The 22,557-nt window shown below is 37.3% G+C and overlaps 1 protein-coding gene across 9 annotated transcripts; it reads right to left on the reverse strand.

The window, feature by feature from the left end:
• Positions 1-27: 27 nt before the first annotated feature.
• Positions 28-22,511, reverse strand: LOC125064436 (DNA-directed RNA polymerase II subunit RPB1). Of its 9 annotated transcripts, none has more exons than XM_047671447.1 (11): positions 22,366-22,509; positions 22,070-22,196; positions 12,632-12,780; positions 11,561-11,656; positions 9,412-9,781; positions 4,290-4,436; positions 3,840-3,887; positions 3,241-3,329; positions 1,398-1,515; positions 963-1,031; positions 28-467 (listed from the first exon to the last, which is right to left on the reverse strand). In XM_047671447.1, exons 2-11 carry the CDS (start codon positions 22,157-22,159, stop codon positions 369-371), a joined length of 1,275 nt encoding a protein of 424 aa, XP_047527403.1. In that variant the 5' UTR covers positions 22,160-22,196; positions 22,366-22,509; the 3' UTR covers positions 28-368. The 9 variants fall into 9 exon arrangements, with proteins under 9 accessions (XP_047527403.1, XP_047527407.1, XP_047527405.1 ...); XM_047671451.1 differs by lacking the exons at positions 22,070-22,196; positions 22,366-22,509 and adding an exon at positions 19,252-19,452 and having other exon boundaries at positions 9,412-9,546; positions 9,652-9,781; XM_047671449.1 differs by lacking the exons at positions 22,070-22,196; positions 22,366-22,509 and adding an exon at positions 19,252-19,452 and having other exon boundaries at positions 9,412-9,546; positions 9,610-9,781.
• Positions 22,512-22,557: the final 46 nt, after the last annotated feature.

The raw sequence follows: 22,557 nt of genomic DNA on the forward strand, positions 1-22,557 counted from the left end.
GGCGGCGGGGCGCCCGAATAAAATAGCTTTTACATAAAAATAAATACTTTATTTCAAAATGTTCGAATCTCATTCTCGCGCCCCCCCGGGCGAGTCGGGGCGAAGTGACTAGACGGTACACTCAACATTTCTTACAGCATTATGTATACATCATATCGTATATAGTATTTCTGTACAAAGATACCGAAACTTAGTGATAAACAATTATAGTTACATTCCTACTTATTGTAAATAAATTATATCGCTAATACTCGAGTATTAGAAAATCCACCGAAAAATAACATGACACACTTTGGGAGCATTAAATATTAGCATCCTAAACATAATTGGTTAGCCCTAGAGCTGCGCAGAGGGCCGGCCCCGCGGGCCTAGGCCTGCGCGTCGCCCAGCACGTGGTACATCAGGCGCTTGAAGGAGTTCGACTGCTGGATGTGCTCCTCTTGCAGCGAGCTCACCTGTCCATTAGACTAAAAGTAAACTTGCTGTAAATGTGCGCGCAAAGGTTCGTCTCCTCGCGAGGAGATTGAAGATTGTTCTGACTTCACACCGATGGGGATCGGTGGATACGGTGGTATCTTTTCCCGGGCACCTGAGCGGTGTTCTACTGGACTATCTCGTTTCACAGTACAATGTGATATTTACTTATTGTTAGCTTAAACAGGAAAGGTGTGAAGAAATTATGGTAAGTAGGTATAGGACTACCGTGTATAGCTTTATTAGCTCGAAAAATAATAATAATGTGATCTTTGATGTTAAGTCTCTCGTGCCTTACCACACTAGCTGTCTCACTTTCTGAGCACCTCTCGATAGCTGATGGGGGATAATGGTAACACACGAGTCGTATTTGGACACAACACCCACCATTAAATAAAACGTGTACTCTTTGAATGTGATTATTTTTAGGAGGTACTGTGTTTACGGCACACTCTTATTATTATTTTAGATATTGTATGTTTACTTACGAAGGTCGTTTGTTTTCCTTTCAGATTCGTTTCCGACTGTTTCACAGATTTCGGAATCGGCGCCGGTTTCTAGTGATAAAATAAACAAGTGTTCTTTTAAAATATAATGATTCGCTCTCATTAGAGTTCAAGCAATCGTAAATGGCATCTTCAGGCGGTTCACCAATGAGCAGTAAATGCATGCTCGGCAGGTTCGATTTCAGCAAATTTAAACTCATTTGACGACAGCTTCACTGTCCGCTAAACTATTCCGTAGTTCGCATGCGTTGTCACGGAAAGTGCCACACTCGACCAGACCGAAGGTCCGTTTGCGGTGTCGCATTCAACAACCATAGTATTTTTTAAAGTTATATTTTTAGTGAACTCATTTTCTGCAAATATACAAGCAAATCGTAATATGTTGTTCGGCAAAGCCGAAGCCGTGTGCATGCGTACCTTGCTGAACAGCTTGTGCTGCACGGGCGCGGCGGGCTGCGCGGGCCGCTCGGGCTCCAGCTCGGCCAGCGCGCGCAGGGCGGGCGACGCGGCGGGGTCGAAGGGCGCGCTCGGGGGGCTGCCGGCCGGCGGGGCGGGCGGGAGTTAGTTTTTAGTCGGTTAGCGGTTAGCGGGCGCGACACGGTAGAGAGAACGGTTAGAGCGCGGTGAGTTTAGTGGGCGGCGATCGGGAAGGACAGGTCGGTGAGGACACTACGTGGGTGGTGTACAATGAGTTCACTACCTTAATATTAACTTATTACATACTCTAGTTACTGATCAGGCGGCGCGGCCACGCGGGTGGTGGGTGGCGAGTGCGTGCGCGCCTCAGATTTTTTTTTTAATTTGGCAACATGTCGACGAGATCAGCGACGTCCGCGACCGTTCGATTCGAGAGAAGTTCGAGAGAGTCGAAGAAGTAGCAAACATAAATAGAGAAGCGTTAATGCGTAATGTGAGATGGGCGTCGACAGTTGTTTTGGCCGCGTTTCTAGTAAAACACTTGCCTCTTGACTACGTGCGGCCGCCCGTAATAGCCGTTAGAGCTGAGCAAACAAATATTTTATTAAATTACATATGATTTTAGTGACCCAATTTACTTTTCTGATGTTAATTTCTTAGATACATGTCGATGACATTATAAAGTGAACCTTCTGCGATTGCAACATCGAGTAATTTGAATACTTCGCTGTTACTTTACTCTTTCCTTACGTCAATTCACCTTATTCACAGTTAAGTTTTCCATTCTTACGTCTCTTACTACAAAAGTTTCTTCATCATTTATTGATCTTTCAAAATAATAAATCAAACATTTTCAGTGCTGCTCATAAGAACGCCTTACTATCATCTTTAACACATTATATAAAATATACACATAGTAACTCTTAAACCCTGACCCTTTCCTAGCCCAGTCTAGTCGACTTTTACAGCCTTACTTGCACTTCAATGCTACGAAATACTTCTGCACCTTTATTTTTACATTTCTTAGAAGAAGTTTCTTCTCCTTCTTTAACTTTCATTCTTATTTTCAGCATTTATTCTGTTACTTCTTTAATCTCGATCTTTTTTAAATTTATCTACACGTTCTATACGTTCGTTAGTCATAACTTCCATTCTTCAGAAATATATTTTGCTACGTACTCACTATTTTTATTCAAAATAAATGCCGTTATCCCATTTCTATATTTTACACATCGAATGGTTTCTCAATTCTGAGAGTAAATTCCACTTATCTATCTTTATCATACAATATCATACTATTTTTTGGAAGATAATCTAGCTTAGCTGGGCTACGTGTTTAGCTTCTAAGAGGAAAAGTCTAGGCTTCAAAAATAAATCCTCACCTGGCGGCACTTAACACTCTCTGACAGTCTTACTAATTGTCATCAGAAAATAAATTCATTAAAGTATTCATTGAGCGAGTTGGGATAAATGTTATTTTGCCTTAATGTGGTCAAAATTACATATTAAAAAAAGTTACATTCAAATTGGTTGTGAACAAATCGCGTTGATATGAATAAATAAACATTAACTTTTCATACAGGAATCGAACCTGTCACAGACCGGCGAATATGATAGAAAGTATTTCATAAAAACACCAGTGGAGCTTTAAGCATTCGTCTAGTACGTGTAGTTAAATGTTCGGTATTTTCGTTTGGCAGTCAGCCATGATCTTGAAATTCAGTTCTAAGATGAGCGTTTCTTGAAATGACCTTCAGATTTTTCAAAGCGATTTGTACTAAATGGCGGGGAAGGAATTGCTGAAGTATGTTTCATTTGATCAATGTTAATATTAAATACTCACGGCAGAGGCGATGTCTGCTGTCTGATCGAGTTGGCAATGTTTTGCTCAGAGTATAGGTTGATAGGAGAGTTGAACTGCTTGTGCACCACCTGGACAAACCATGTTATCAGCTCAGAGCACAACTGAACCTTAGTAATAGACTGAACACTAACCGTGCCCGTTTAATATTAAATATATTATACATGGTGTTCGAAGTTAATTTAAGGTCAACATCCAAGTTGATAAATTTAACGACAGTCATAATTTGTCTCAAATTATATAAACATTGTAATTAAACAAAGTAAATTCTAATCGCTCTCAAAATGTATTTGAGATTTGCAATAAAAATTTAGTTAAAAACGAACTGTACACTGATGATAGAAAAAAAACCTGCAGAAAACAAGATGGCGTATAGACAAATGAAGGTAATGACTGAAAATTCACCGATATTCATAATTGAAATGTTATCATAGCTAAAGTTTTATGTTTTGGTCACAGAAAGATGTTAGTGTTCGATATATCAGTGAATCCTCGATCCTGCACAAACGAATCGTTCGTTACAGAAGTTTGAATGCGATCATGCTAAAGCTGTCTAAGCATCACACAGTTTCGTCAACCACCTTGTTCGAATCTTCACCGACCACTCGCTGCAACACCGACTCGGCCACCTGGGGGTTTTTGGCAAAAATCTATATGTTACAAATGTGCAGTTACATAGCATATACTGTAGCTTGTGCTTTACAACACGTGCAGCCTCCACAGAGTCGCTCGCCACCATTAATGTAAGCTAAGCATTTTCATTTCACTATAAATAGATAAGTTACAGTTCCCGATTCGAAAATATAGAACCGCTCCGAGCTGGGTAAGACTTTTGTACAGAAGTGTGAACGTGCGCGCGCGCATGCGAATCTGAGGTGTATTCGTACAGTGTGAAAGCCTAGGCCTCTAAAATATTCATTTCTTATCTTTGATTGTTTTCATTAGTTATATGCTTCGTAAAGGACTTTGTTTAAACCGAAGCGCATGATCGCACATCGACACTGAATTCCAGCAGTGGGCGCAGGGAATACCTTCTGGCGCATGAGCGTGTCGCGGTAGTCGTGGTGCGGCGGCGCGCGCATGGCGGGGTTGGGGTGGTGGCGCAGGTAGCTCTCCGTGGGGCCGGGCTCGCGCCGCACCTTGGCGCCCGGCAGCACCAGCGGCGTCGTGCGGTACGGCTGGGGGCGAATCAGATGTTTACCGCCTTTAACCTTTAAGGGTTAATTAGACATGGGTCTACACACCTATACTGTTTTTTAAATCAGAAATATATCCAATGAGCCAACGGTGGTTACGGTACGTTTTAAGCGCTCCCAACAGTGGGAACTGAGAGATCCCTCTGCCTGTCATTACGGACTCACTCACCCTTCACACTAGAATATAACCATGAATTATATTGTAATGATAATACTTAATGTTTACTAAAATAGTAATTTGCGAGGTGGTGATGAACCATACCCTACCCTTGAATAGAGTTTTCACTCCGCCTGGGTAAGCATACCATCTGCCACGACAGTGTACGTTAATATACTATAACTTTTCAGAGGAACACAGATGCCATCGTGATTAAACAAATATAAACTAATATTCCGATAATTATATATTGCGTTTGATTATGTTGACGCGACGCGTCTAATTTTATACGAGGTTATTTGATGTGGGTTATGATTTCTGACACGATTTCGTTTTATATTTGCGATTATTTGATCTGATGTAGGTCGTGGCCACTTTAAATATATCTTAGACAAACTAGTCAAGGTAACTGCATACGTACGCGCATCGAGAATGGAAACCGTCTGGAAACAACAACCTCGTCTTATATCGGCTTGTTACTAATTGATTTCAAAATATAAATTTATTGAGCAACAGTACGGTTTTGTTGCATTTAATAGATGTTGTAGTTTAAATGAAGCGGTCTCAACGCCACGATACATTAACGACGGCAAGGACTGTTTCTGTGTTTAAAAGCGTGAACTGTGCCATTGGAACGAGCTTCGACGTTTATTTCCGTCCGGTAAATGTTTACAAAGCCGTAGCTTTAGTCACTGACGCAATCTTTTACATTAAATTGGACACATACCTTTTTATTACTTTTTGTTTAACTAATTCACAATACATTTTTTGTACTGGTAAATAATCTCTTAGGATTTTTTGGGACATACTGGTACTAAACGAAATATTTCAAGAGTTATTAAATTAAATTAGCAGCACGTGAATGTCCCACAGCCAAAGCCTTTTTGCTCTAGAGGACAACGCAACTTCAGCACAACGCTGCTTTAATGCTTATTGGTGTAGTGTCCACCATCTGGCGGACAACAACACACGAGCATCTTCACGATTTTCTTCAGGGACGGGCACTAGATACAATTACAAACACAAATTGGAGCACGTAATATCAATCACATGACTTCATGAAGTTGGCTCGAAGTACCACGTGAGTAAGTCTCATTTAAATTTTATTACGATAAAGCTGTGCATGTGTAAAGTTAGAAACAATATTTTTCCTAGGCCCAAAATAAATTTGGCAACTTTTATATTTAAATTTGGCGTAATTATTTCATTTGTATTTAGTTGGTTATAAGGAGTAACTAAATGTGATTTTTAGCGAAAGAAACCCATTATGAAAATAACATGTCGCATAATTTGTTTGTTGTCGAACACTGAACGTGACGCTGAACACATAACAGACTTGGTTCTACAGCTAAAAATATTAATTTGTACATTCTGTCACATATTTTAAATGAGATATAAAAATAAGTTCATTTTGTATAAAACTAAAAGCTGCTCGTGAGCGCACAGTTATTTTTTTATTTTATTTCTAGGTATAAAAACAATTTCGAGAAAGTTTTAAAAATTTTACACCCGGTTTTTTATGACTTTCAACCCCAAAACAGCTGTCTAAAGCGTATTAGGTGTGTTTGTATATTTATAATCGAAATATTATGCATCACTTATTTATATGCCTCAGGCGCGCAGCTGTACCCGCCATGTTCGTACCATGAAATCTATAAGAACATAAAATAATTCCCAATAGTTTAATGGATTAGCTTATTACATCACGTATTTATAGCACTTTGTGAGTTCCGAGTAGTCCGTAATTAGTTTATTATCGAACATTGAAGATTGGCAGACCGTTGCGAGTCAACGCCGGTTTTAACTACGGAGTTAGATAACTCGAGTGTTTTCGGTAAATTAATATCACTACATCACATCCTAGCCTTAACCTAATTAGGATCACTCGTAAAATTTTAAATGTATCGTTAATTTTTAATGGATTTCCTTTCGACGAACCCAGTTGCTGACGAATTCCTCCTCGGGATGCTTAGGGTCCTGGTACCCGTTGGGGAAAAAGTTAGGGTTGACTGCCATCGTAGCACTCGGTAACGCGGACGTGTCGTAGAGCGAACGATCGCGGACTGCGTCTCCAGTCGTTCCCTCTCGGTAAACAGTAATTTCAATGCATTCTATTTTGGAAATATGACGGAAAAATAGGCACAAGCGTGGGCGAAACCTCAGCCTAGAGCATTGTGGGACACGCACGAAGTATTCTTCACTTACTACTCGAGCACACGAATGGACAATATACATAAATAGTTTATCCAAACGCAGACAATTAGAGGCGAGGGTAGAGCATACCTCTTTCGTGAAAAAATCTAGCGATGTGATGTTTATGTTCAAATTATTAATTTATTCACATATATAGCGGGTAATTTTGTTATACGATAAGTATTTGTAATGAGTTTAAAATTGGTTATGACTGTAGATGTATCCACATAGCGTCGCCGCACACTATTTTAGCAATGTGTGATTCAGAACATACATGAATGGAACGTACTGGAACTTGGGATTGAATTTCTAATATATATTCCTCAAACCGATTTCCATATTCACACGAGTCCATAGCTTAGTTATAGCTTTCGCGTCTTATTATGTTTCTAATTAAGAATATAACAAAATAAAGAGTGTATAGGCAAAACGCCAGACTATAAACGCTCGTCTTCGTTTAAAAATGGTCGAGTTAACCTATTTACTTGGGAAGTAACTGGTGCGACGTGTCTAATGAAGATAATAAATATTTTTTAGTACGTAGAAACAAAATAAACATTAGTTCATTATCGATAAATTTGAAGTATTTTAAAATATTTTATTCGTAAAGGAAAATCTTCAATATTGATTGATTGATTGATTGATTGATTGATTTAGATAGCACACCTTGGGGATGAAACGATCGCTTCCTGGCTATTACTATTCATATTCAATATATGTACTTAATTAGATTGACAAAAAAAAATCCCGCTGAGTTTCTTTCACCGGTTCTTCTCAGGGTGTTTCCTTTTCCGAACTGGTGGTAGTGTTTAATTTGACTATCAATAAGTAAGTATAATGCTTCTATATTGAATAAAGTAATTTGAGTTTGAGTTGAGTTTGATTATCAAGCCAAAATTGAATAAAAAATGTTTTTCTCTGATTTTTTTAAACTGACAATGTTTCGTCTTGAGACTTTGGTAAATTCTTTATTTGAATAGACATACGCGTCGTTACACGTCGACGAGAGGCAAGCGGTTGGATAAATTTATTATCGGATATTTTTTTAAGCCGACTTCAAAAAGAAAGAGGTTATCAATTCGGTCTCAATGTCTTCCGCGTGCCTCGTTGTCTGTCTTTTGTAAATCGATTTTGGTAATGATTATTTCATTTGCACAGTTATAGCTCTACGGCTCATTTTCATTTGAAGCAAAAAAACCCAAAACTCGTAATTGCTTTTCATTCAATAAATTTCAGAATTCAATACCATTATGAGTATGAGACTATATTTTTATAAACGGTGTAGTAATTCGAATGCTTTGTAAAAGCGTTCCCATATTTAATAACAAAGCTGTAACTGGGAAACAGTTAAATACCGACCACAAAAATTGTCAGCATATAAATCAATTAACAAGTAAAATAATATTTAATTATATTCAACACCTAATCGGTCATTGTATTGGACTTGGTGTCGAAGCAGGTGATGCTAAGCTGCTTTGATGAACACCGACTGCAAAAGTTATCGATGCAGGCATTTTTTTAACTCGGCTTCAATTGTTTTTCTTGAAATATATTTTTTTTAAGTACGTCACATATTATGTAATTTAGTTTTCTGTTTATGAAATGTTGCATTCGATCGTCTCGTGAGATGCGTGGACTGTGTAGGCACCGTTTCTCTGACTCAAGGTGATGCTCTAAATTTCTGTACTTGCTCGAAATTAGGCCTGTCTAATAATATGGCGGTTCTTTTCGTTTGATGAATGGTGTGACAAGTATTGTGCTCGACCGAATAATCTGGCATTGATACAAATATAACGTGACGAAAGTCAACAAATAAATCTAAAGTGACACGTAGGGCCAGCTTTTTCCATGCGGGGTTAATTATAACATAAAATCACTTGATTTAATGTGCATACGGTCTCGCGTAACGCTTGAAGTGATGTCGGGGGTTACAACAAATATCGTATTTATTACTCATTTAAATTTTGATTTTTAATATAAAATACTACGAATACATCCTCTATGCCACGCAACGATGAATGATTACGACAGTAAAAAGCTATGAAATCATTTTCATAATAATGTATTGTAAAATATTTGCAAAAGTAATATAATTATTTAGATTTGGATTTTTTAATTAACCTACGTCAAATAACCACTAGGCAGAGGTTGACAGTGTTGCCAGTCAAAAGTAATTTCGACCGGTACAGAGTGTTGACTGTAATTATAAAATATATATATAATCGATAAATAAACATGTACCCGAGTACTGAGCATGTCAGGTATGTACACTCTATTATTATTAAATATTTTTATAAATATCAATGACCAGAAATGATATTAACACTTTTTAAAATATAATTTTAAGGTAATATTAATGGCCAACAATTTATTAATTTTATTCGCTTGACTCTCGTTTATTTTGGATTTGGCAAACATTTAGGGGACGCCCACCCTCCTCGAAAATGCTGGTGAGTTGGTTTTCCGCCGAGTAGGGTCAACAGAATAATCGCTTAGTCAGCTCTTTCGACATCTACCCGGTTGAAACGATGCAGCTATGTTTTGCTGCGCCATAATTATGTACATTATGCGACATTAGTAATACTATTCCTACAAAATAATAATTACCTGGCTTTGTATGGACTCGTCGACGGTTTCATCTGTGCGATTGGAAGCCGCTGGAGACATCATTATGGTCCTGTACTCGCCCTCCTGTTGGGGGACAAATTGCGTCTGATGGGGGGCGTATTGCGTCTGTTGCGGGGCGTACTGCGTCTGTTGCGGAGAGTACTGCGGCTGTTGCGGGGCGTATTGTGGTTGTTGCGGAGAGTATTGCGGCTGTTGCGGGGCGTATTGTGGTTGTTGCGGAGAGTATTGCGGCTGTTGCGGAGCGTATTGCGGCTGTTGGGGGGCATATTGCGTCTGCGGAGGCACGGGTGTGCTGCGGGGGAGGGACTCCGGGCCGCGCCATTGTGTCGTCGGGAGAGGACTTGCGGTCCTGTTTACAGACATACGCATTAACTGATCTGTACTTAGCTCTGTACCAATAAATGTAATATGTATTCACGATGAGAGCCGAGAAGACCCAGTGGTTAGAATGCGTGCATCTTAACCGATGATTGCGGGTTCAAACCCAGGCAAGCACCACTGAATTTTCATGTGTTTAATTTGTTTTTATAACTCATATCGTGCTCGGCGGTGAAGGAAAACATCGTGAGGAAACCTGCATGTGTCTAATTTCAACGAAATTCTGCCACACGTGTATCCACCAACCTGCATTGGAGCAGCGTGGTGGAATATGCTCCAAACATTCTCCTCAAAAGGAGAGGAGGCCTCAGCCCAGCAGTGGGAAATTTACAGGCTGTTAATGTTAATGTAAAACTCATGGTTAACGCGTGTCACGCTGTCTACAGAGGTTAAGGAAAATTAAATTAAATAATTAGTCAACCTCACCTACAAATGTCGTTCGTCACCTTCGTTCATCAATGGTTTGACATTGGAAAGAAAAAGACGGATCCCCATGAACAACATTTATAGGTGCAGTCGGAGGGTGGGCCACAGGGGCGGAGGGGAGGCGGGCGGGGGTACCTGCGCGGCGCGGGCGGGCGCGGCGCGGCGCCCGGGCTGCGCGCGGCCTCGCGCTCCGCGTCCCTGCACACGCAGCGCCGCGAGGTGCTCGCGTTAGTGGGGTGCATAACACGTGTCAATACAACGACTCGTTCTGCGAGCTTACTTGACAGTAAATATGTTACGTAACAGGGGGCTGCCGAGACCTTTGGAGCCGCACACGCAGTTAGGTTAATTTAATCGAAAGATCGATGTTCGACTGGTCGCGTTGGTCCGGATGAGGCTAGTACATGCATGTGATTGAGTTTTGCCCGACATATTATGCAGGTTTTTTCGTAGGCACGATATACATCAACTAAGTGATTTGAGCCGGTGGCCATAGTATACTAGACCGTCACCGCATGTAGAAAGTATCGTTGTACTGTATGTACTATTATCTGAGACAAATTTGACTTATCATCTTATATGGTTTACTATTACTTTAGATCCATCTATTTGCAATCCTCTATAATAGTATTTTTATAATACATCCTTACTAAATTTCTTTGTAGGAGAGGTTAATATTTTGAAAGAGCGTTGTATTGACATATTATAATTTTTTTTCTTATAGTTAACAAATGTATCGAATTCGTTCAAATAAAACAGATCTAATCATTACGGTACAAATAAATATATATTTAAAATAAATAACCGACTACAAATTTCTTCTTCAAATTTAAAGGGGAACAGACTAAATTTACAATATAATTTTCTTAATCGATTCATATAGTGCGAAGTTCTGATGTAACGAGCTCCAACAATTTGATAAGTTCCTCGTTGTTTTGAAGTCGGTCATTAATTTTAGAAATACAAACAGACAGACAAGCACAAAAATATTTGTAAAATGTTATATAGATCGTTATATCTCAATAATTTTCAGAGCATATTATTTTATTTTTAAATATAGCTGGAAAATATATATTGCATAGTTATTTATAAATATATAGTAAATATGCACAGCAATGTTAAGCTAAGAATAGCATTACAGTTTGGCAACAATACCACTTTAGAGACGTGAACAGTATACTGATAAAAGTACCTACTTACAATAAGCGTGTGCGCTAATTACTGTTTTGCGTGTAATCAAAACGGAAGAACAATTAAGTACTAAATACACAGGCTGCTGCTTATTATAACATCGATATATACGACATTCAATGGCGTGTCTTACTCGGCCATACGATAGTAGGAAGGCATGAGCAGGGAGCGCCCTGAGAAGCTGTTGGAAGATCGCGGCATCGTGTACAGGTGAGAACTTGGACTGCTCCTGTAGGGACGCTCGGTGTGTACATTTTGCGTGCTTACCACGATTCATTCATGATACAAACTTCTCCAATAATATCAATTTCAGTTTTAGCATACCCATGTTATTTGATTGGTGCAAAAGTGTTACTACTGAATTTAACTCCGAAGCGGTTTAAGTTTTATTTTTTATATTAACTTGTTTAATGACGATTTAAAATAGATCTATATTATTATTTTTTCGTTCCAAATACAAAAATATATATCTTATAATAAGGTAAATTCGAAAAATATCTAAAACAGTAAGTCCTAGACGATTTCAGAACATCTACTCCTGCTGTTTGACTTACTTCTGATAAAGTGAGTTATTATATAAGTAAATTCCCATTATTTCCCGGCATAGTAATGCTCTCAAATTTCAGCCAATAAATAACAATATGTAAAAGTTAAAAATAACAACATCGCTTCAACGTCAATTACGCACTCTTGTAAATTAACCGGCATTCAAATTTATCGAATGCTCCTTGAATATTTTTTTGCGTTTTTAGGAAACAGTATATTTTTGTCGTTTACATCAATTAACATTAATTTTATAGTATTGATGATATCGATGCAAGGAAAAAACACTATTGTAGTATTAAAAAATGAATGTTTCTGTGCATGCTGCATGCGTTATCCACTGGGTGATTTCGACGGAGGACAAGACGGCAACCTAAGTCCTCTATAGGTTAATAATTATTACACTATTTTTCAAGATACGAAGGATACACAGGAAAATATGTACCCAGATTCCAAGAATTTTCAAAAACAAGTACCATTGTCATCGATGGCTATACCACAAAATACCGAATTTATCAGGACGATTACATCTAGCAGCATAGACAATTACACTTAATTGAGACCATTTTATGATTTTCAGACCATTACATATGTTTGACGGTAGCCATTACGCTGAATTATCGTAAACGTTTAATTCTGTTATTGAATGTAATCATATTACCTTTGCACAACTAGTTTGATTTGATTGGGTGCGTTTTTGAAAAGGTTTTGCGCATCTTCATGTCGGAGATCTCGTGCGTCGTAGTGGTCGATCTTTGCGATGATGTCGCCTCTCGTCAGTTCCCGTCCGGCCGGTGTACCCGGGGTTACCTGAAAGTTCAACAAATTAAAAGTGATACTGGACAAGCAATCTTACTGTAAATTACGATCTAAAAATGGTGCTAGAGTTATTTTATTTTATTATCAGACCACTAGATGGTGAGACGTCCCTGTAGACATCCTATTTATTAGCACAATGTGCTTTGTTAATTCTGATGAGACTGATGATTTGTATTTACTGGTCAATGTAAGTCAGCTGTACAGGTAAAATGATTAGATCTCATCACATTAACCCTTATCGGGTGTGACTGCGATCAGTTTAGCTCAAATGGCTAAAAAAATGGCTTAAAAAAAAAAGACCCTTCCAATAATGCAGTAACTATCTCGAAAGCATTCGGTACAAATATCTTATTTGAGTATACGTCAGTGTAAATCAGCACATGTGAGCAACGTAAGCCATTTAAATATGAAGTCACCTGTTATTCAAGGTAAAAAAAAATAGGCCGTGACATTTAGTTTCAGGCGGCTACAGGTACATTCATCTCTTGCCGAGGTGATTCTGACACGTAATCAATTGTGTCATACTTACAGAATAATAAACAAGTATTAGATTATTACTTCAATATTTACACGTTCTATTTATTTCAGGCCACCAAAACTACCTAAGGACAAGTGGTCATGTCTACCATTAGTCGTGGGTAGGGTATTTATTACCTATTCTTAATATAGATATTGTACTACTATGAAATTAAAATTTCTCTGTGGAGGTTTAATCGAGAATTTATCATAAGCCGTAAATATGAGGCTGTTCGGAATACGCATTTCTTCGAAATTGACATCTAGGACGACCTTGTGATCAGGCAAGGGGGAGTTTGGGAGACGGGAGCTATGCAAGTTTGGCGTAAGGCCAGGCTAAATGCGTCTATCGTCGTTGTCGTGCCAACCGTCACTGACATTTTTATTGAAAACAACCGTCGCAGCCGATGGAGGCCGACGAATCACCGGCTGATTTGCGCAAATCCATCACACTTCCCGCGAGTCAATGGCGAGGACGCACACCTATATTTACTCGTGAACAACTAAAGTTGATGTCGACGGTACGATGTTCTATGGCGACGTCACTTGCAAGCGACATCGCCGACCTCAAGATGATCATTTTTGAGGGTTTTGTGGGCGTCACTGCTCATGTAACTGTTACGTGTTGTATTGCGTCATTTAGTATTTGGCTTTGTATAAATGATTAATTATTTTTATGAAATTATGTCGACTATAATTAATATTGATGTGCCAACAAGCAATCGCATGAGTATGAGTTAATTTCAGTCAACTAAGAAATAAATTATCCGGCCAGGAGCCAGGCCGAGGTGATGGCGGTGTTTTGAGTGGTTTCTTTTATGTTTTCAACATGAAAGGAACGCTGATATCAATAACAATGTAGTTATTTATGTTTTATATGAATTACATAACCTAGGTAATTGAAAAAATTTCAACAGAACAATGAATTTTAAGAAGCCGGAAATACTAACAAACACTTAAGTAATGTTTATAATATTAAATATTTTTGTCTGCAAAATCTTTCGAATGACGCATTGGAGAGCTTCAATTCACAAAAATCACTTATCATTATAATATATATTTTGATGGAATGTCTATTTCGGTGAACGTAGATTGATTGAGTCATAGCTAACAGATGTTAAAGGAAATCCACGCAATCAAAATGTTTTATGATAGCTGAATATTAGCGCAAGGTTGGATAAATTTGTTTAGCAATGAATGCTCTGAGCGTCGAGATAAGTCACTAACGAAGTAAGATAAACTATTTTTTTTATATTCGAAAGTACATTAAGGAAACTTCATCCTCATTGTACATAAGCATTCTATATAAGTGTAAGGAATAATTAAGGTATGATATTTTCATGATTTCAATAAGGAATATCAGTTTAATAATTCATTAAAAAAAAATATGTCCTGACCGATTTCAGATGCAGTGACTGCGCAGGATGGAAGTACACAAGTTTGTGTGAAAACACGTTTACCCTGTCATTGTTCGATGGTGATCTGACCGTATTATAGCAAGACTTTTCGTACTACAAATCTAGTAATGCCGTCTTCTCAACTTAAGCTAATTTTGAGTTTATCTTCTCAAAACACAAAACAATTGTGTTATTTTTCTGATCACGTCGTGGGATTTCTACTAAATCTACGTGCGAGTAATTCTCTCAAATGTCGGTCGCGGTTGCGGTCACAAGCTACGATCAATCTCATATATTGTTGGCTAAAGTGTTAGAAAACGTTTTATGTGAATTGAACACAGAGGGTACCTACACATCTTACTTTCGAAGGAATAGGTACATGTTACGAATGAATAAATATAAAGATGTTTGTTTATTAGTTTTTTTATTTGATTTTACGCAAAAACATGGTCGGCATGACACTATAAACTAAAATAAAATGAAATTTTAGTTTATAGTGTCATGTATGTTAATATATTGTTCAGAAATAAGTCGATTAGTTGTGCAATAGGTGTGTTTTCTACCAAAACTGACGGACAAAAACATTATATTAGTGATTTGTATAGACTCGAAAATATCGACAGAATAGTGACTAGCATATAGCACCTATATTTGATAGAAAACACACAAAAAATAACTACAATTGTAGTTTCGTTTAATTATGACAAATTGATCAAATAATGAACGTTGGTTGTTTTAATCTCATTGGTTAAAAAACTCCACGGTATTAAATCCTTTGATTATCCATGTGAAGCCGAGGCGGGTAGCTATATTATATTTATAACCACTCGCATTGACCGTTTATTATTACGATAAATTCAGATAAGTACGTGATAGTATTCGATTCACACAAAACAAAACAACAGGGCCGTGTGAGCATGAAAATATGCTTTAAAACCTTGTAAGGTATTTTGTACACATAAACTTTTTTTTTTGAAGATGTACAGTAAGAATATAATCTTCAATAACAAAGTTTATGGTTTAGAGGAGAGTTGTTAAAGAAGAAGATTTAAGAAAATGATTTTGAGTGAGCCATGTACAAAACTGACAACAATGTAGATAAAATGAATTACTATCTGACTAAATATAAAATTTGCTGAAAATTAGCGCAGAGCTCGTGTGACGAATTGCTCAGATAATTTGAGGTAAGAATGCAAAAGATTTGGCAGTTTTACGCACACGCATACAAAAATGTGTCAGCATCATTCTGATTATAAATGTCCTTAGGGACCTGGTCTTCCGTTTGCCAACAATTATAAAATATATTTGATGTCGCTTTTAGTGCAGCACCTTTATTAGCCCAGTTAAGAGGATACAAATTATACATGCTGGACAAAACCATCACTGTCATAACGACTAGAGATTGGCCACAAGACGTGAACAGACACTGGCTGTCTAGATGTGCAAACCAAAGCATTAATTTACCGGAACTTAGCGTGTTTATAATCTTGTAGAAGATATAAAAAATCTCGCTGCATTTTTATCGACAGATAGACAGGATATTTTCTTTTCCGACCCGATGGCATTTATTAATTTAACAATCAATAAGTAGTAGTTGTAATTATAACGCTTGAATGAACGATTTTGAATTTTAAATACCTGCTGCATGGCTTGGACAAAACCATGCAAACAATAAACATAATATATTTTTGAGGAAATAGTTGATAGAAAAACCTAAACGGAATTCCTCTCTTCGCATTCCCACTAGAAACGAAATTCTCGAGTGTGAAAGACGTTTCTACTTAAATTTGTAATCACGAAAATATATTCAAAATTTTAATCATACATGATTTATTCGTTATATTATAAAAAATGAGCAACTTTATTTCCGTTAATAGAAAATTTACTGAAAGCTTATAACTGTTAGAGGGCTATAAGCCGCGGTATTACAGATCTTATTCCGTGGGTGTATTAAGAACGAGATTAATGGATGTTTTGTTGAGCGCATCTAATCGAGTACGTAAGTGCCTCGACCAAACATAAAGTGGCGGGAACCACTCCATCAACAGATCATTCACGAGGAGGGTTGAGTTTGTCTACTCCATTTTAAACACAGTATACATACTATAAGAAAGGATGAACGATAATAACTAGTTTACAATTTATTTCAAATATGGGAAGTTTGTTCATAATAATAATATATTTTGACGTAATCTCTTTTGAGACATAATTTATCAGTCTGACGCTTTTCAGGCGAAAGCTGGCAAAACATGCAAGTTGCTGGCAAATCAACTATGATTATATTGCCCATATATATATATTTATTATGATATAATAAATAATTGCATCCATATATGCACAACAATACATGTATGTATATGCAACAGTTCCGTTATATTCGTGCCGAGAACAGAAAAGAAACTCAAGTCGTATAATAATAAAGAATATCTTCGCCACTCCACAATACGATCTGATGTTGGCCTCACACTTAATTTTATCTTGCAAAATGGCGATTCAAAAGTGCTCGCAACATCCCACTCGAATAAACTACATCATTATGTATCGGAGTACAAATATGTGGTATTAGCATTTTTTTCATCCCTTAAATGAAAATTTCTAACAATCTAATCATGTCAGTATTCCATTGCCAACGTGTTATATTACCAATAGCTGCCAAAAAAACAGAATAAGTTTAATGATATTTTCTAATACTGATTGTAAATGAAATATTTATAGAGAATCATTAAGAGGTCGTACCTATAGCTTCTAGCTAGTGAGTTGTATTCAATCACAGAATAATATAACTGTAATGGAAACTTTTTGGTTTGACTTTTTTATAAAGAAAAATAGAAAAAGAATATTTTTGAATTACACAAGGGAATTGTGAATCTGGGTTGAAAAACGGAAGATAATGGATGATTGTAAGAAAAACTGGAAAACATAATTACTGTTAATTATTTGATGTTCCCGTTTGATTGAAGCTGGATTATCATGATGGTGCTATATTTTATAATAATTTGAGATATAAGTATGCAAAGCAGAGTCCAAATATTAGTACCTTTAAATTTGTCAATTAGTCAGTATAAATATTATTATGTTCTAAATACAAGATAAAAAGAGAGGATTTAATATTTGTTAACAGATATTAATCGATATTCATCGACTTATTAACATACCTATCTAATTTAATTGGTGGAAAAGAGTAACCGACTTTCTTAAAGGTTAACATTACACCGATGGTAGCTTTGTACTCAATATAATATTGTAAAACGACCATTCGGAAGTGCTCTTAGAGCCGACTTAAATGATTTATATTTTAATTTTGTTTTTACAATTAAGTTTGGAGATGTATTCGAACACAAAACGATTGAGTTGTTTTTCTTTATGACCGCTGACACGCATTACATCTAAGCCTAGCCGGCTTTTATAAATAAACGCATATCTACAAGATCGCGGTTTGTATCGGTACTGACGACTGACTCATGTGTTGCGATGAACAACTCGGATTATCAGTAATGATATACCTCTACTAAAATGTTCAAAAGCCACCTCCCACGTAATTAGAATTTAAACCTCTTGCAAAGATAACAAGACTCTACTTTTAGATTTTCGTTGGTTTTATTATTTGTGCACCAAACACTTTATTAAGGTTTTTTGGGAGATTCAGGGAAAACGTCATAAAATAATACTATATTGTGTTGTCACACCAAATATGTTTACAAAATTTTATCTTTAATTGGATTTAAATTGAGTTTCAAAATTGGACCCTCCCACTAACACAAGCTCAAAGAAAAATATTTAAGACGATAACATTGACTTCTTAGGTACTACATGGATATGTGATGCTCATGCATTTTAAGTGTCAACGAGTGTTGATTATTTTTTATGAAATTAGCACTAAACTAAATCTTCTCGAAAACAATGATTGTCAAAATTAACCTCTTTTAGGTTCTAAACGATCCAATAGTGTGACGACGAATCTTAACGTCTGTACACGATATCCACACACCACTGGCTGAAATCCATGAAAATGATTCCATGCAATTTTATTTATAGATATTGATATTGAACAAAAAATAGAAATTAAAAGAAAATACTTTTTTGATGTGAATCAAGATTATGCGTTGGTGCGCGACGTTCATGCTGAAAATATTTTATTAATATTACTAATTAAAATTAATAAGTATAGTTAATTTAGTTACAAGGTTTATATAAGATGTCACGGTGGTCACTATTTGGGTCAAATACCGATTCCCTGTCACTCTCGCGGACATCTGTCGAACGGGCTTCAGCCATCGGTACATCACCCACGGTAACTCGTCAATATGAAGTATTTTAAGATAAAACCCTTCATTGTTTTAATTGTTATTATATTATTAATTACACGCAAATTAAGACATTATTAATAATAATTACTAAAGTGAAATTTGGATTTCGATCAAACGACTTATTATATTTCGATGGTGAACTAATCGCGACAGTGCTTCGATCGTGTTAAATGCAATCATTCATCGGTTTGTTTACACCGGTGGCCGTGCTGTCATTGAGTGCAGTACTAGGAGAGGCGTACCCTCGTGACAATGAGCGGAGTGGCGAGATCCGAGCCGCCCACAAGGCGCAGGCCCCAGTTGGTGTCGCGGGTTTCCCGCCGCAGCGTTACCACAAACGTATGCAGCCGCCCCATGACGCGGGGAGAGTAGTGTTGCACTGCGCGGGCGCGCTTTGGGCGCGGACTTGCGAGCACGACGGTGAGACGCGGCGTTATGCGATCCAAATTAGCTCTACCGCAAACTACACCCCGCCGCTCCCCACTGTCCTGCACTGTACACTGTACACCCCACGGCGATCGATGTATTGCTTAACGGAAGCTAATGATGCCCAACAGTTATCCAGCTGGCCGAGGCTGGCGATGTTTACATGACATTCATTAATGATGCCTTGTCTTCACACCTATTTACTTTAGCATTTGAAATTCACTTATTCCTTAAAAGTCTCAATATTCTCATAGATTCTTACGCATAACCATGAAGTAACGTATATAACAACTCACATATGAGCATCGTGTAAGCGAAACTTATAAAGCATCATCTAACACTTTTAGTTTCTTTGGCCCTTTGAATCGTTTAATTGTTCAATAGAAGAGATTCAAGGTAAAGGTCAGGGCTCAACAACTGCGTTGTTTCGTTGCTGATTGATGTCCGTTCTATATAACATGTCTCGTAGCCTTATAGGTATAAATAGATGATTAATCATTGGCACAAATACTTGCAATTTGGCATATAAGTAATAAATTAACCATTTGGCAGTGTCTATTTAAATCGCACGCAATGACATGTTGCGCGGGAAAGTTATATTTGTTTGGAAAAATTTTATTATTATTATTTGATAGATTCGTATTGACGATCGTTATTATTATCAAATTCTATATGTTTATTTTGAAAAATCGCTCGATCCTATATAGAATCGCGTATCGTGTTAACGTCATAGACTATACTGGGTGGTATTCCTCTATCGGAGCGGTGTCAAGAGCCGCTAGCGGGGCATACTTACCCAAAAAAACATGACATCTCACGTTAAAATGAATCACAGTATTCATATCTGATGACTTGCCATTAAATCCTCCGTAAATAAAGAAAAATTACCACGAGGGTTTAACAGCGCAGCACAGTAGAGACAAATAGAGCAGACACTTTCAATTTTTTATCATATCGAATATTACAAACAATTACCAGGTTAGATGAATTACGTCAAATATCTTTCGGCAGTTTTTTTCAAATAAATAAATTTTCCTTGGCAAATTTATTGATACTTATAATAATAAAAAATTGCCTTGGCAAAATTAAATCAATCTAATGCATATTTTTAATTAAAATGTTATAAATACATTCTTTGAGTATAATATTTCTCGGGATAATTGACCGCAATGAATATACCCTGTACATGTTAGCTTGACCTTTTTGACAGACGGGTTAGTGATGGAGAACAGAAAATATCGAGTAGTCCAAAAAATAACGTTTTAAAATACTTGTAGCTGTGACGAGATGGTGTGGGTGTATTACATGTGAAATTCTTTATTGCACTTGATATAAATTATTGCGTAATTCAAATTAGAATTTAATTATTTTTTTTACCTTGTTTTTCTAAAAGAGTTATGTTACCAGCTAAAGAGACTCCAACCACTAGCCCAAGAGACCTCAACCAAAAGGCCCCGTTCGTAACAATAACTTAACAATGATCTTCAATATGATGTATGTAATATGTATATTATGTATATAACTTAAATATGATGTTCATATTTGAATTTTACTTTGAAGCAATTTACTTAAAATTTTCGAATAACGCTTGAATCTCTAGGGAATTTTGTGTTATATGATTTTTTTTTTTTTTTATATTTATACAATTTTTAAAACAATTAAATAAAGAAAATAATATGTTCGTCAGTGCAAAGTTATGTCGATCAGAAAAAATTACATATGCTAAAAAGATCAAGCTTACTTGATCCACTAGTATCCGTCGAGCCGTGGCAGCGCGATAAATAGGAAACATAAACAAAACATAAAAATGATCTATTTTATGGGCAAGGAGTGCAAAAAGAGGATTAAAATGCATACATTTTTGAGATTGTATTTTATAATACACGAGCCAGCCATCTCGGCTTCGTACATAAAACGTTTATTCAAGAACAAGCGTACATAACAACATTCATTTTTTAAAAATTGACATTTGATTTTTTGGTAAAACGTACCGTAAACATTTTTTTTATGGCAGTGGTTAGCGGACGAGCATATGGACCACCTGATGGTAAGTGGTCACCACCGCCCATAGACAAATACTATTCAATCGTATATAATTAATAAAATAGTCCGAGATCAGATCGATGTCATATATGCGTAAATAAAATTTACAACGTCACGGCATGCGCAGGCAACTCGTACGCACACGCACGCACACGCACGCACACGTCTACACGTATACACGCACAGGCAGCGCGCGGGGAGTGTTCAGCCTCATAACACACGATATCCCAATGCATCGTCGGTCAAGGTTTAAGTTAAATTTACCGACGTTACCTCGCCGTTCATAAATATGTCATAATTTATTTAAATGATCATTGTACTGAATGCGTTTAGAGGTCTTTACCGTTATCGGATCACTACTTGGCACGTAAACTATATTGCGGAATATTTATTACTTTTACAGCTGATTTAACCGACTCCTCACCCTGGGCTCGACATTCTTAGCAATTTATATAACCTAAATAATTTTTACGATCACGCAAATTTAGACGAATATATTTTTCTATACTTATTCAAGAAATGACACTTCTGAAATATGGACAGTACGAAAGTCTCACCAGGGATAAAGTAATAGAATAACAGTTGACATACCAATCCTCTTCGAGAGTTTCTGACTTCATCGTCAGGGTCGGGACGCTGGTGCGGAACCCTCCAGAACGCCGGCCTCTGATACATCGGCATCCTTAGATCTTCGTATTTCTATACAGCGCGGCGCTTACTGCAGGAATCGAGCAAACGAATGATTACTATTGCAACTAAAAATAAATCAAAATCAATATCGCGGGGGAAAAATTGACTCGATGTATTACAAACGACCTCGATGTCGTTTCATTTCTACGTCCGAGTCCGTACAACGTTTTCAGCTGGAATACATCCGAAATAACAACCTGCAACAGGAAGAAGCGGTCGATCGTCTCGTCGGCTTCAAAGCATCGAGTCGAACGCGAGCAGTGAACGCGAACGCGACTCGAACTCGGTGTCCGTCGGCGCGCCGGCCTCCCGAGTGTGGGCGCCGGCGCGGCGGCGCGGTCGCCTCGCGGTCTATTTATTGCGCACTCTCGCGCTGTTTCTGGGCCGAT

This window comes from Vanessa atalanta, chromosome 5, assembly GCF_905147765.1.
Source record: "Vanessa atalanta chromosome 5, ilVanAtal1.2, whole genome shotgun sequence".
Lineage (NCBI taxonomy): Eukaryota > Metazoa > Arthropoda > Insecta > Lepidoptera > Nymphalidae > Vanessa > Vanessa atalanta.

Excerpts from the sequence above, each read along its gene's own strand:
- LOC125064436 (XM_047671445.1), bottom strand. The coding sequence starts at position 19,365 with ATGGGGCGGCTGCATACGTTTGTGGTAACGCTGCGGCGGGAAACCCGC. Across the intron at positions 9,782-11,560 it reads TCCTACTATCGTATGGCCGA|GACCGCAAGTCCTCTCCCGA; the intron begins GTAAGACACGCC and ends GTCTGTAAACAG. Across the intron at positions 468-962 it reads AAGGAAAACAAACGACCTTC|TCTAATGGACAGGTGAGCTC; the intron begins GTAAGTAAACAT and ends GTTTACTTTTAG.